Here is a 14150-nt window from a genome sequence, read left to right on the forward strand (position 1 = left end):
TTTTTTTCTTCACTTGCTGCTGGCAGAAAAGGGAAAGAGGAGGCGGTGAGGGTCTTCTGGTTGGGAATCGAAGGGAGGAGAAAAAGGGAGGGATTAGGGCTGGGGCTTCAACAATAGGGGATTTGGGAAAGCTGGTGGCTACGGTGGGTTGGGGTTTCGGTTCAGCTTCTCTGTGTTGAACAAAGGGGTTTTTCCTTCTTTTTTTTCTTTTGTTCTCAGTTCTCTTTAGAGAACAGAAATAGGGTGGGAAGGAGATAAGGGTTAGAACACAGCCAGGGAAAGAAGAAGGGAGGTTAAGTGGAGGACGGAATTGGAACCTTCGGAACTGATATGAATTGATGGAGAGCCTGTAGGGGTAAGGAAGAAACCCTGAGGTGAACTCAAAGTCGCAGAGGAGGAAGAGGAGATTCGCACAAGAAGGGGGGGAAAGAAAATCACACACACATCCCTCAGGCTCTCAAACATTAACTCAATTCATCATTCTTCAAATCTGTCTCTAATTGAACGATTACATACATTTAAATAGTAAAAGAAAACCAACATTAAAAGGAAACCTACTCTAATTTGGAAACTCAAATTAATTGGAAACTAAATCCTAGTAGCAATCTCCTACCTAAATTACCAAAAATTAAAAGATTGCATGAAAATAAAAATCCTAAAATATCCTACTAGCCAAAGACTCAATATGGGTCCGGTTCATCTCTCGTTGGATGCCCAGATGGGTATGGATCGCTCCATGGGTGCGTATCTACATCACTAGCACCCTTACAAGAATTTAAGACAAATATGGGTGGCCTTCTCTTTCTCATTTCAGTTCTTGAAATTGCATGTATTTATTTAATTTTTTAAGTTGAGGAATCCTATTCTTTTGCAAATAACCTGAATCTAAAAGTTTCTCAGTCTTCATTTTTGTAATGGAGAACCCTGAAAACTTTAGCATGCCTACTAAAACAAAGTAAAGAAGCAAGGAATAAGTTGAAAAATATAAAATCTATACCTGCAGTTGACTGGAAAAACTCATCCAAAACCTTCCCTTGCTCTGCATCAGGGAAAAAAAATGATATCCATTTTCCGTAAGTCCAGTTAATACATAAGATACGATAATACAATCACACTTCTACAATTCTGATCCTACTGAATAATTTGCTCTCCTCAACTGCTATTAACTGTCACTCAGTGAACGTAAACAGTGCATGCAACAAAAAGGACAATTTGCAAACTTGGATTTTGACCTTCAAGGCCAACTTTATTATATGGTGACTATAAGGATGTATAATTAGGGATGCCTGAAATCTCAGATTTGCAAATGGGAACTGCAACAGCACTACGAATAGAACCTACAACATGCATATTTAGATAGACTACATATAAAAATTGTCCATCAAAAATTGTGGACGTCAGAAAATGCTTTTAAAGTATAATATTATGCTTCTTAACTGTTAAACAGACAACCCATACCTAAACAAACATAAATAGATAAATAAAGAACCAAAGGATTAGAATGAAGAACTTGAAAATATTCTGGAAGGTTTCTACAAGCATCTCTAATAAATTATAAATGTTGCACTGACAAAGAATCAACATAGAAAGCTTTACCACTTTCATATTCAAGGGCTTGAAGTATCATCTCCACCTGAAAGAACAAACTTGTATCAGTATAAGCTTACTCAACAGGAACTAGGAAAAAAAAATGTAACCATGAAAAAGCACTAAAATTCCTCTGGTAACAATATAGTCAGGAAAAGAAAAGGGAAAATATGATTCATCTATCATCACGGAAGTAAAAATTAGATATCATTCAGATTTTTTTTCTTAAAGAAACCTAACAATCAGTTGTTCTTGGTAGAGGCCGACATTAGATAAGTGTTTAACAATCAGTTGTTTCATTAGTCGAGGCCCACATGACAATCAGAACTTTTTCTTGTTTGATTCAATAGTTCCACTAAGTTTAAATACACATGCCCCTCCACCCAACACCCCATCCCACCAAACTTATTATTGGTACCAAGCTCATGCACTTTATTCCTTGGGTAGAATATGTGGTATTAGGTGAATGCACCATGATTTTAACTCAAAACTATGTCTATGTTGAGGATAATTACACAAAAAAGATTTTCTCTTACTTATAACTGAATATTATTGAGAGGAGAAAATCTAGAAAATGTACAATCAGTTACCAAAATTATAGTTGGCTACCAACCGAATGCATTAAGCATCAACAGGGTTTGTGTCGAACCAGTCCTCTCAAGCCTAAAGTTGTCCATTAATGATAGACTTAATTGTTCAATTGGGACTACTGCTCAAAAGTGTCAAATGAAGGACTTCATGTGAGCATCATTTTGGGCCTAAGTAAGGGTTTCTATACGGGCTTAACAATATGCTTTCACATGGACTGAAATTGGGCTCTATTCTTGGGCTCCAACATTGGTTTCTTGTGGCTATCAGCAGACAGCAAATTAGCTTCTACATCAGCTTAATGAGTTCTTTAATATCCTAGAATTAGTCATAGTTTTTATCTCGATTTCGGAGAGTAGATTTATTGTAAGTCAAATATAAATATATTAGTGTTTTTCCTTTTCCTTTTTTGCCAGTGTTTATAATTTATATTGTATAGCACTCTTTAAATCCATAAGTTAGAGTAATTTCTTTCTTTTCTTATTTCATTTTTTTATTCTTCTTCCTACTTATCTTCAATATTAATTTACTTTCAGATCTTCTACATAATCCTCCCCACCATTCCTCTTTGAACGTCTCAAATCTCACCTTATTTATGACCTCAAGACTTAGTTTCTTGTTTTTCTCTGTTCAATCCTTCAGTAACGGCATTAAGACTTCAGGTTATTCAATGTTGTTCCTCCCTTGGATTATACACATCACCTAATTCTTATTTTCTATTCAATGCTTCGCATTCAGAGGCACAAACTCCTAACCACTGACTTGCATGGTTGTCGTGGCGTTTAGGTGACCCAAGGCATCAAAGGGAGTCTGGAGGCAACACTAACAAGGTGCCTAAGTGAGCCATAGTTGTGAAGGCGACCAGGCAACCCAAGGCATTAGAGGGGCGCCTCAGCGACAAGGCGCCCATTTAACTGTTTCCTAGGCACCTTAGGCGTGCAGTATACATATTATATAGCAATGATAATTTTATATAATTATGCTTATATGCAATATGATATAACTATGATTGCAATAACTTAATATGAGAAAATCAATATATAATAAACAAAGCATAGAATATAACATAAGCATATTCATTGAAAAACAAAACAATAAACATAAATCAACGTAAACCTGTGAAGTGTGATGTAGATCAAAGCATGAAGAAGACGACTATTAAAAAAATTAGAAGAAAAATATTTCTTTTACTGTTCACTTGAAGTGGTTACTGTTCACTTGAAGTGGTACCCAGATAGAGTTGAACCGGATCCAATTTGGGTCTTTGGTTAGTAGGATATTTTAGGATTTTATTTCTATTTTCATGCAATCTTTTATTCCAGGATTTAGTTTCCAATTAATTTGAGTTTCCAAATTAAAGTAGGTTTCTTTTTAATGTTAGTTTTCTTTTACTACTTTAATACATGTAATCATTCAATTAGAACACAGATTGAAGATTGAGAAGATGAATTGAGTTCGGTCTTGGTGAAGAGCCTACGGGCATTGTGTGCGATTCTCTCTCCCCTGCAACTCTGAGACCCATCTCAGGGATTTCTTCCCTACCCCTACCGGCCCTCCATCAACTTGGTATCAGAGCCGAAGGATCCTTCCCTTCGTTCTCCCTCCCTATTCTATCTTCTTCCTGTTTCTCCATTATTATTCTGCCACAGAGAGCAATCCACCATCAACCCTGCCATCAAATCCCCTTCGATTCCTAACCACCCTTTTCTTGCTGTAACAGCGGGAAGGGAAGAAAAAAAAAATCCCCATCGTCCCCATCCTTCGACTCCTACTGCTCCAACCGAGACCACACAGCTGCTCCACTTTGCCATCGATTGAAACCCCTCTAGTGTTCCAACAGTATCAAAAGAAAACCAAAAAGAAGAAAATCATCAAAACCCTTCCTTGTTCTAGGGTTCCGCCAACATCCCCATAGAGAGAGAGAGAAACAGAGAAAAAAAAAAAAAAGAAGAAGAGAAGATAGCACTAGAAACAGTGAGAACAGCATCCATACCCAATTCGAAGTCTTCCGATCAGTCGCCATCAGCAATCATCGACCTTCCCTTGCATTGACACCTCACCTATCGCCAATCGCAGCAACCCTCCTTGCGGTTTCCTCATCTCTAGGTCCTTCAAAGTCGCATCATTCTCTGTCATCCTCGCTGCTCACAAGAAGTGGATGGAAGTCTGTCAGTAACCCTCCCACTAAATAATCGATTGTTTAGTTGTTACTTTCCTAAACCGTGCCTCCTATTTTCCTCCATTCCGTTTTGTCTTATCTTTTTTTGAAACTTCCAATTTTACCCCTGCCCTTCATACGTTGCACACTTCTTGTGTTTCCATTTGAATTTTCAATATTACAATATACCATCCACTTAAGAATCTCAGTTATTTACAAATCTGCCACTCACTCCTTGATTTGAGTACTTATTTGTGTGGGTCCATAACGATTCCGAATAGCAAACCTAGCTAATGGATCTAGATATTTTACTGGATATCCGTCAACAAATACAATTAATACAAGAGAAAATGAGATTCAAAAAAACTGCGACGACATCAAAGCCCAAGCACTAGTCACATCTGATTGTACGCACTCTACCTTCAACTACGTAATCTCAGCCATTGAACAACAAGTGGACGAGCCAGAAGATGAGTCACCAATGATGGAAGTTGAGATGGTGTCATTGGACGTTAAAGATCAACTTGTGGAAAAATTTAAACCGGTTGATCTCTTCAGTGAATTGATCGATTTTATTTTTTCAAATAACTACTTCACCAATGAACTTCGCATTGTGGATTTCACAGCATTCGATCATGGTTTTAATGGTGACTTCATACAGGCAAGGATGGATGTCGATCGATTGGTGTTGATTCTCCCATTCTACAAAACTCGTGGATGAGTTTTTCTCAACATTGTGATAGTTGATGCAGATGCACACCCTTGGACCGACCCAAACCCATCTAGGTATCCAGATAGAGTTGAACCGGATCCAATTTGGGTGTTTGGCTAGTAGGATATTTTAGGATTTTATTTCTATTTTCACGCAATCTTTTATTTTTGGTAGCTTAAGTAGGAGATAGCTATTAGGATTTAGTTTCCAATTAATTTGAGTTTCCAAATTAGAGTATGTTTCTTTTAAATGTTGGTTGTCTTTTACTACTTAAATACATGTAATCGTTCAATTAAAACACAGATTGAAGATTGAGAAGATGAATTGAGTTTGGTTTTGGTGAAGAACCTGCGGGCATTGTGTGCGATCCTCTTACCCCCCTTTCTTTGTGTGATTCCTCTCTCTCCCCTGCAACTCTGAGACCCATCTCAAGGATTTCTTCCCTACCCCTACCGGCCCTCCATCACAAAGGAGCAGAAGCTTCATTTGTTAACTTACGATTGACCGGTCATGCTAGAGAGTGGTGGAAATTCCATGAAGAGAGACTTAGTGTTAGAAGACGAACTTGGGCAGAGATGAAGCACAAGTTGAAGAACAAATACCTACCAAAATATATCCAAAAAAATCTCTTCCTTCAACAGAATTACCACCAAGAGACATTCATAATTGAAGAGAACTTGAAGCATCTATTAGACCGCATGACCATTTTTGAGAAAAAGTTTGAAGCCCATTTTGGTCCCTCTACCCTCCACCTCCAAGGGATGCTACTGTGGCAGCCGATAAGTTTGAAAATGGAAGAGCAACAAGATTGAGGTTAATGCTGAAGAAGTTCCAGCAATGTCAACAAGAGCCTACCCTTTCTATTCCTTATAGTTGAAGAAGTGGTCGACGCATCAACTGAATTGATCAAGAACCACTAATAAGACGAACCAAAAGAGCTCCATATTGCACTTGAGTATGAAGAAGTCAAAGACACATTCGTGGACGACCCTATGGACAAGTCTGAAGATGCTGCAGTTAAGCATAAGGAATTCATTATTCCCCGTAAGTACTTAGACGAACGAGCACCTCATCCTCTAGACTACATTAATGTCTTCGAAGATCTACCCGAGTTTCACTATGAACTGCAGCTTGACCTTCATCACACCAAGGTGTTCATTCAAATGCTCAAAAATTAAGGTCGAGTTTTTTCTAAAATGGGGCAAGTTGATGTAGATCAAATCATGAAGAAGAGGACTAGAATAAAACTTAGAAAAAAAAAAAAAAAAAGAATTTTTTACTGTTCACGTGAAGAGTGTTGCCGGTTCCATATGGACTCCTAGAGTGGTGATTTCCTTGATGGATCATTCTAGAAGGTCTAATTTATTTCCTTTTTTATGTTACTCCTTTTGGTTATTCCTGTACAAGGAAGATCTCTTTAAGAAACTTTCTTTAGTCTTTGTTTCCTTTCCTTTTTTTTTTTTTCACTTTCTTCGGGGGCAAACAACTCATGCCTATATAATGTAATCAAACCTAGAGGTCATCACCATGATTTATGATGCATAAAGATTGCTTTGTGCATTCCCCTATTGTCCTGAGAGAGGATGGGATTGAGAGTCTGAGACAGGTGAGAGGCCTGGGCTGAGAGAGCCACTTATCCCTTTCTTCCTCTGTCCATCAAATCTCCCACTTCACCCCTTCTTTGTTCTTTATTTTTTGAGTAGTATTTGTTCTATCTGAGACCAATTCGAAGGCCTTCTGAAGTCCTTCATCAACTGCTTTTGCTGCCATGATCTGAGGAGGTCATTCAATGCGGCTACCTATTCTGGAGACTTTCTGGGCAGCAGTGTTGTTGCCATATCTTCCAGACCCTTGGGCCATTAAAGGATACTTGACCAGGTTGCTTGGCCTACTGAGGCCTGGTTGCTGAGATACAAGAAATCTCTCAATTCTGCCCTAATTCAAGAAGTGCTCCAGATTCTGATTCAGCCCTTATGTCAGGCTGAAATTCTGAGATTTCCTTCATAATATGGTCTTCAATATTTGATGGTAATCCCTGCCATTTGATCTATCTCGTGTCTGAGATCTGATATAAATTATTTTTCTCAGTTTTGGATTGTTCTGTGACTTACGGCTAGGGTACATTGACCGGAGGTTGCTGAGAATGCTAGTGGGTTTAGTCCTAGTCTTGTTGGTACACTTGAGGGGCTGATTGTGTCTTGTTTATGGAAATATAAGCTGATTTTGTACTCTGTAATCAGACTGATGCAGAATTGAGGTTGAACCAGGTTGACCCTTCGGGCAATCTCAACCAAGACGAACCGGATCTAATTTGATTTTTGGGATCAATAAAATATTTTAGGATTTACTTTATTTAGGAAATATTGGGTCTTTTTTTCTTTTTTTTTTTTTTTGTTTTTTGTGTGGTGAATTAATAAATGCAATAAAAGAAGGGGGAGGGAGAATATATCCCCCAAGGGAGATTACAAACTCTATAAGGGTAACCAATGTCCAAAAGGACAGCATCCAAGGCCCAATGGGCTTGAGGAGTGGAAGACATGTCACAAATGACATGTCTAATACAACACAAAATCCACATGGGCATAATTAAAAGGAGCCAGAAGCCCAACAACATAAAATTCAAAAGCCCACATGGGCAATATTGGGTCATTTTATTTGGGAAGATATGTAAACTTTTATTTTGGGTAGTTGTTAGTCAATTAGGGAGTTACTAATTTGAGTTTATTTCGTTTCTAATTTTATTAGTAAGACTTGAGGAAGTATTTAGTAGTTGCTAATTCAGTTTTAGATTTTAATTAAGCAAGTTTTCATTTCAGTTTATTATATAAAGGCATGTGACCCAAGTTATTAGACAGATTTTGACTGATGAATTAAATATTTGGTTGAAACCTTGGTTGTTTTAATTGGTTAGGTGACCTTATTCCTCCCACCTTTGTGTGATTGTCCTCTTCTCCCCTGCAACTCTGAGTTCTCTTAAAAATTTCTTCTCTTTCTCTACCGACCCTCCATCAAGTGGTATCAGAGCAAATTTCCTGACCATGGCAGGTCATGTCACAAATGATGAGCTACAAAAATTGTATCGTGAATTAGCTGAGGGTCAATGGGTACTGCGTGAGAATCAACAGATTACTGATGTTAGGCTTCAGTCCTTTGATAAGTTTATGGAAGAGATGACTGCTTTTATGAAAAGGTCCGACAAACGAGCTGAAGAAGGATCCTCTACACTACCTCCTCAGTTCAATACCTTACGGATCAAAGATACACCTCATAGGTAGCAACTTAATCTCATTGTCCCCCAGGATGTTACCCGAAAATTTTCTGATAGGGATTATGACATCAAAGTTAAAGTTCCAGAGTTCAATGGTGAAAAAGGACCTAAAGAATTCATTAACTGGCTTACCAAAGTGGAGAGTACTTTTGCTTATAAATCTCTTCCGGACGAGAAGAGCGGTAAACTCATCCTCACTAAGTTTAATGGGTATGCATGTTCATGCTGGGATGATGTACTGCATATGCAAGGTTTATCAGAAGACTTGAACCCGTTACCAATTGGGAAGTCATGAAGCAAATCCTGACTAAGAAATTTGTTCCTCTTAATTATGAGAAGGAGATGTTCCATAAATTATTTAATTTGCAACAAGGCAACAAGGCAACAAGGATGTGGATACCTACACCCTCGAATTCCACAAACTATCTTCAAAGTGTCGACTTCAGAAAACAAACCAGCAATAGGTGATGCGATATACCAGTGGGCTAAGTACTGCGATCCGACTCGAATTGGCTAACACTGATTTCAGGTCCGTTAATGTGGCAGCAACTCATGCCAAGACAGCTGAAGAGAAGCCCATTTACTGGAAAAGTATCCTCAAGAGTCCTCCAGTTTATAGACCACCACGTATGGAGGAAAAGAAGTCTGAAGCTCGCAGAGTTGAAGAAAAGAGGTCAAGGTTCAACAAGGATAGTGATTGGGTGACGAACAAGGCCATAGTTGTGGCGAGAAGGGTCACTACCTCAACAAGTGTCCCAATAGGACTGGTTCCATGAATGCAGCAGAGAAGCAACCGATAGAGAAAAGTGATAATGTTGATCCTGGTTTATATCATTATCCCCTCGATGAAGATGATATTGATGATGATGATGATGAGGATGTAGAAGTTCATTCCGCTAGTGTTACATCCTTCTCAAACAGACTAATTGACAAGGCTCCTCTCTTCAGACAAAAGGGTACTATTCTGCAAGGTTCTAATCCTACTGATATTCATATAGTCGTTGATACTGGGGCAGAAGTAAACTTCATACCTGCTGAATTTGTTCGAGCACATAACCTTCCACAAAAGCAATTGTTCAAGAATATTCATGTGCAAGGCTTTGGACCCACAGCTCGAGAAAAGGCCACTGCAATTGTTCGAGTACATCTACAGTTTGGGCCATTGCAATACCATGTTTCTTGCTCGGTCACCCTATTGGCGCACTACGACATTCTTCTAGGGCGACCTTGACAACGACATACAGGTATTCTCTATAATGGTGCACGGAACACTATCAAGGTGAAGCAAGGAGGTCATACATATTTAATGATGGCACACGCATTATTAGACATGCCACGTCGTCGACTGACTCCTGCTCCAATGACACATCAGCCTACTCTCCCTCCTCATGGTGCTATATTCTCATCATCTGCTTTGAGATATGTGCCACCTCATCGACAAATGAATTACAAGAGAATCTTGGGAGCACTCCGTCGAGTTCTTTTAAGACCGGGAGAGTTGATGCAATTAGACGTGGGAAATTTTGGGGAGTAATTTAGTGATTTTTGTTTCCTTAATTATTAGTGTAGGGTGTGGTCAAGTTTAGTAGGAGATTTTATTTCAGTTGTTATTTAGGGTAGTTTCCAATTTACTTAGCTTCCATTTTTACACTTTGCTTGTCTTTATATTGATGTAACTTAATGAAGAATTCATATTTTGGAAAATTAAAACTTGGTTAAGATTTTGGGTGTGAACCATGGCTTCCGATCCCCTATTCCTCCCTCTCTGAAATTTTCTAATTTCTTCTCCTCCATTCCCTTACTTCCCTTTTATTTCTTCTTCTTCCTCTTTAATATCTCTGGTTTGATTCCTTACCCTGTTCTGCAACTGTCGTACTCCAGCCCTAAGGAATTGTTTGAACTCTCCAGTGGAAGATCGGTTAGAACTGAAATTTTTAGGGTCGGATTAAACCCTCTAGGGCGACCCAAACCTGGCGTAGTTGCCTCCTAATCTTCCTCGCAGGTGAGTTTTCCCTACCTAGAACCAGTTCTGGTTTTGGTTCTACCGGCAGTTATAGTTCAGACATCAGATCTCCCCTCTTACTTTACTGTTTTGGGTATCCCTTAGCTGCAACCAAGAGGCTTGACTTGGGAACCTAGCCCTAAACTATGAGATCCAACAGAGCACTAGGGAAGTTCTCCTTGTTGAAGCTGCAACTGGTTTTCCGCTTCTGGTTTCCAACCAGAGGTTGAAGACAACTCCAATCTCTTCCTTGAATCGTGGGTTGTTATGGCATCTAATTCCCTGGTTTGACCTTCCTTTACTAATTATTCTCTTTTTGTCCAGAATTTATTTGTAATTCCTGAACTACCCTTTCAACTAACCTATTTACCCTTTGCTTATGTTTTAAGTTCAGTCTAATTACAAGTCTGCCACTCCCTTCTAAGTTTTCATGTAATTACAAAACTGCCACTTCCCCTAAGCTTTAGTTTATTTACAGAACTGCCATCACTCCTGAATCTTTGAGTTAATACCCTATTGTGGGCCCTAAGCGATCCGATTCCAGCTTTTGGAACCCGGATCCGCATCACAGACCTAGTGTCATTACCTATTGTGGTTGTTAATGATCCTAATGGGGTTGGGTAGTTTTCTATCTAGCCTTACATTTAAGTGCAACAAGGCGTGTTGTCTCCTTGCCCTAAGAAAGAGCCTGGACGCCTAGGAGAAAGCGACTCCTTGACAACTATTCTGACTTTCCAGACTGATGACGTTGCTCTGTTACTATTTTATCCAGAGAGAGGCAAGCACTCCACCCCGCATTGCTGTTTGGCAGAAGCTTCACTTGTGTTGAGATATGAGTCACAAGTTGGGGGTTTGTTCCAACCTAGTATAGTTGTTTCCTTTCCTAGTTAGACTAGGTTGCTTTAGTATTATTTGGTATCCTGTTTGGAGCAGGTTTCCTATTTAGACTACAACTGATTTAGTTACAAATAAAGGAATCTATCGTGGGTTCAGCAATCTCTTCTTCTTCCTCTATTGGTCATGGTTTATCACAACTCTTTGATTTTGTTACATAGTATCAGAGCCATGAATAAGAAGAAGAAAATAAATAAATAGAATAATCTGTGTTTGATTATTGTTGCTAGGAAAAAAAAAATCTGGTACTGTTCATCATTGAAATCAATTATGCTATTGTTTGTGTTTGTCTCATCCATCGTTTTACTGCTGCTATATCTCCCCCTCTGATTTTACTGATCGATTGAGGAAGTTTATTGTGACCTCAGACCTACTGCTAGGTTTTTCTGCATCAGATGTTGCTGTTGTGGTCTCGCTGGACTCTCTACTTGAGGAAACCGATTGCTGCTGTTTACTTCTCTCATCTGGAGATTGAAAGGCCTGCTTCGGCTGCTGATTTGCTGTTAATTTATTTATTTTTTCGCTGCTTTTATGCTGGTTGCATGTCGACTTGTTGATTCCTGCAATCGAACAACTGGTGGCGTGCAGATTTTCCAACTTGGTTATTGCCTAGAGCTTTACCGCTAGAGCCTTGCTGCAACCACCCGCTGCTCCTTGCGAGGTTAACAATTGATATGTTGCTCATGGACTGAAAATTTTTCTACTGATTTGCTTGTTTCTTGGCTGTGGTCTCTTGGTCAACAGTCGAGGGCACAGAATTTGTTCCCCATGGTTATCTCCACTGCTGTGGGTCGCAATCAGTTTCTTCCTGGGTTTCCGCTGCTTCCATTCCTGCTTGGAAACAAAGGTAGGAAACAACCCCTATTTGGGTTGTTTTTTCCTTATATCATGCCCTTTATCCCTTTCTTTTAAGTTGGTTTTCCATTAATGTCCCACTTTCTTCACTTCCAAGTTTACCCCTCCTTTGATTTTGTCTTTGCCTATAATTGAAGTTCAATAATTTACAGTCATGCCATTTCGCCCTTTTATTTACCAATAGACCCCATGAAAAATTCTGCTTAATTACCAGATTGCCACTACTTCATAGTAATTGAGTTTTACCACCCTTGGGTGGGCCCATAATTCGTTTCAACACCAGGATTGCATGGATTAATTACAGATTTGCCATTTGTGGGCGCAAAACACCCAATTTTGGGTCTTTGGCCCCTAGATCACATCAATATGGGGTGCAATATTTTTTTAAGAGATGGGTACTTACACGGAGTGATGGTCTAATTGCTCTTATTGGAGGATATTGGTTGTGGCTACTCTTGATGGACATTTTATTTGATGCTCATCTGTCATGACATGGTGGTTGGAGATTCTTTTATTGGGATATATTTGTGATACTCTTGATTATGAGATTATTTGTGCTGCTCATCCTTTGACATGCTGATGATTAGAAATTATTTGTCCACGTGTAATGCTACACATGAGGGGGAGATTGGAGATTATTATATTATATTCTTGAGTTATCAGTGCTTGGAATTATCTATTCGATATTGCTATTTGATGCTGGCCGGTAGAGAAAGGGAAGAAATCCCTGAGAGAACTCAGGGTTGCAGGGGAGAAGAGGAGAATCACAAAAAGGAGGGGAGGAATAAGGTCACCTGACCAAATAAAACCACCAAGGTTTCAACCAAATATTTAATTCATTAGTCAAAATTTGTCTAATAACTTGGGTTACATGCCTTTATATAATAAACTGAAATGAAAACTTGTCTGATTAAAATCTAAAACTGAAATAACAACTACTAAATATTTCCTCAAGTCTAACTAATAAAATTAGAAATGAAATAAACTCAAATTAGTAACTCCCTAATTGACTAACAACTACCCAAAATAAAAGATTTCATATCTTCCTAAATAAAATAACCCAATATTTCCTAAACAAAATAAATCCTAAAATATTCTATTGATCCCAAAAATCAAATCAGATCTGGTTCGTCTTGGTTGAGATTGCCCAAAGGGTCAGCCTAGTTCAGCCTCAATTCTGCATCAACTCCCCCGATGTTCAGAAAAACTCGTGCACGATTTTTAAAGAATGATAACAATAAAAAATACGAGCGGGGGTGAACTGCTCATTGTCTGCATTGCGAACAAAATCCAAGATGTGTAGCTGTGGAGGTGCATTTAAGTCCAAAAATTCATGGGGAAGCAAACTCATGAAGGTCAACAATTGGCACTGCATTGATGTCCTTCATTACTTGATCCACGATTCTCACTTTCTGTTGTCATCACCTGTTCTACAATAGGACGGTCTTCCACTTATGTTGATGCATTTGGTACGTCTTGTGGTTGTACTGGAGGTATCAGTTTCTTTAACTCAACCAATCCATGAAGATTAAATTTTGTATACATGTGGTAAGCCTGGAGGGTGCACATATTGTTGTCACGATCAAGGATGCCGTTTTATTACTCCAACCAACATCGACCTAATTTAATAATGCATCGAGGAGAGTCAAAACACTTCACAAAAAACACCATCATAATAATGAGAAATAGAAAATTCAACGAATACATCATCCTCTTACTCAAAAATAATCTAATTGGTTTTTGACAATATATCCACCACAGATCTTGAGACAAAATTATCATTTAGTCGCTCATCAATTAACAATTTAGAAGGTTTTCCATTGGGCAAGCAAACTCTGAACTTGAACACAAAAGATTCCATGACCAGATTTGTATTCAGAATTTGCTATGGGCCTCACACAAAGAAGACAACTCCACTAGGCAAGTATGGGCAGAATTGTAAATATGGAGGTTCACTTTTTTTATTTCCTAAAAGATGGCAGAATTGTAAATACTTGGACTGGATTAAAAAGCACAATGGAATATAAAGAGGGGAGGGTAAATTTGGAAGCTAAAGAAAAAATTAGGACAGAAAGTGATAAAAGTG

The 14150-nt window shown here is 38.7% G+C and overlaps 1 protein-coding gene across 3 annotated transcripts in view; it reads right to left on the bottom strand.

Annotated features, from left to right (window-relative positions):
• The window catches only part of LOC122077968 (5'-deoxynucleotidase HDDC2), a 47794-nt gene that overhangs the window by 5248 nt on the left and 28396 nt on the right, over positions 1-14150 (bottom strand). For 2 of the 3 annotated variants that reach the window (XM_042643852.1, XM_042643851.1), the window contains exons 6-7: positions 1597-1633; positions 998-1039 (exon numbers count right to left, since the gene is read on the bottom strand). In XM_042643852.1, the coding sequence (XP_042499786.1) occupies positions 998-1039; positions 1597-1633 (79 nt within the window). Of the gene's footprint in view, positions 1-997; positions 1040-1596; positions 1634-7413; positions 13684-14150 lie in introns of those variants that run through there. The other variant, XM_042643853.1, reaches the window with a different exon arrangement.

Source organism: Macadamia integrifolia, chromosome 5 (genome assembly GCF_013358625.1).
Source record: "Macadamia integrifolia cultivar HAES 741 chromosome 5, SCU_Mint_v3, whole genome shotgun sequence".
Taxonomy (NCBI): domain Eukaryota; kingdom Viridiplantae; phylum Streptophyta; class Magnoliopsida; order Proteales; family Proteaceae; genus Macadamia; species Macadamia integrifolia.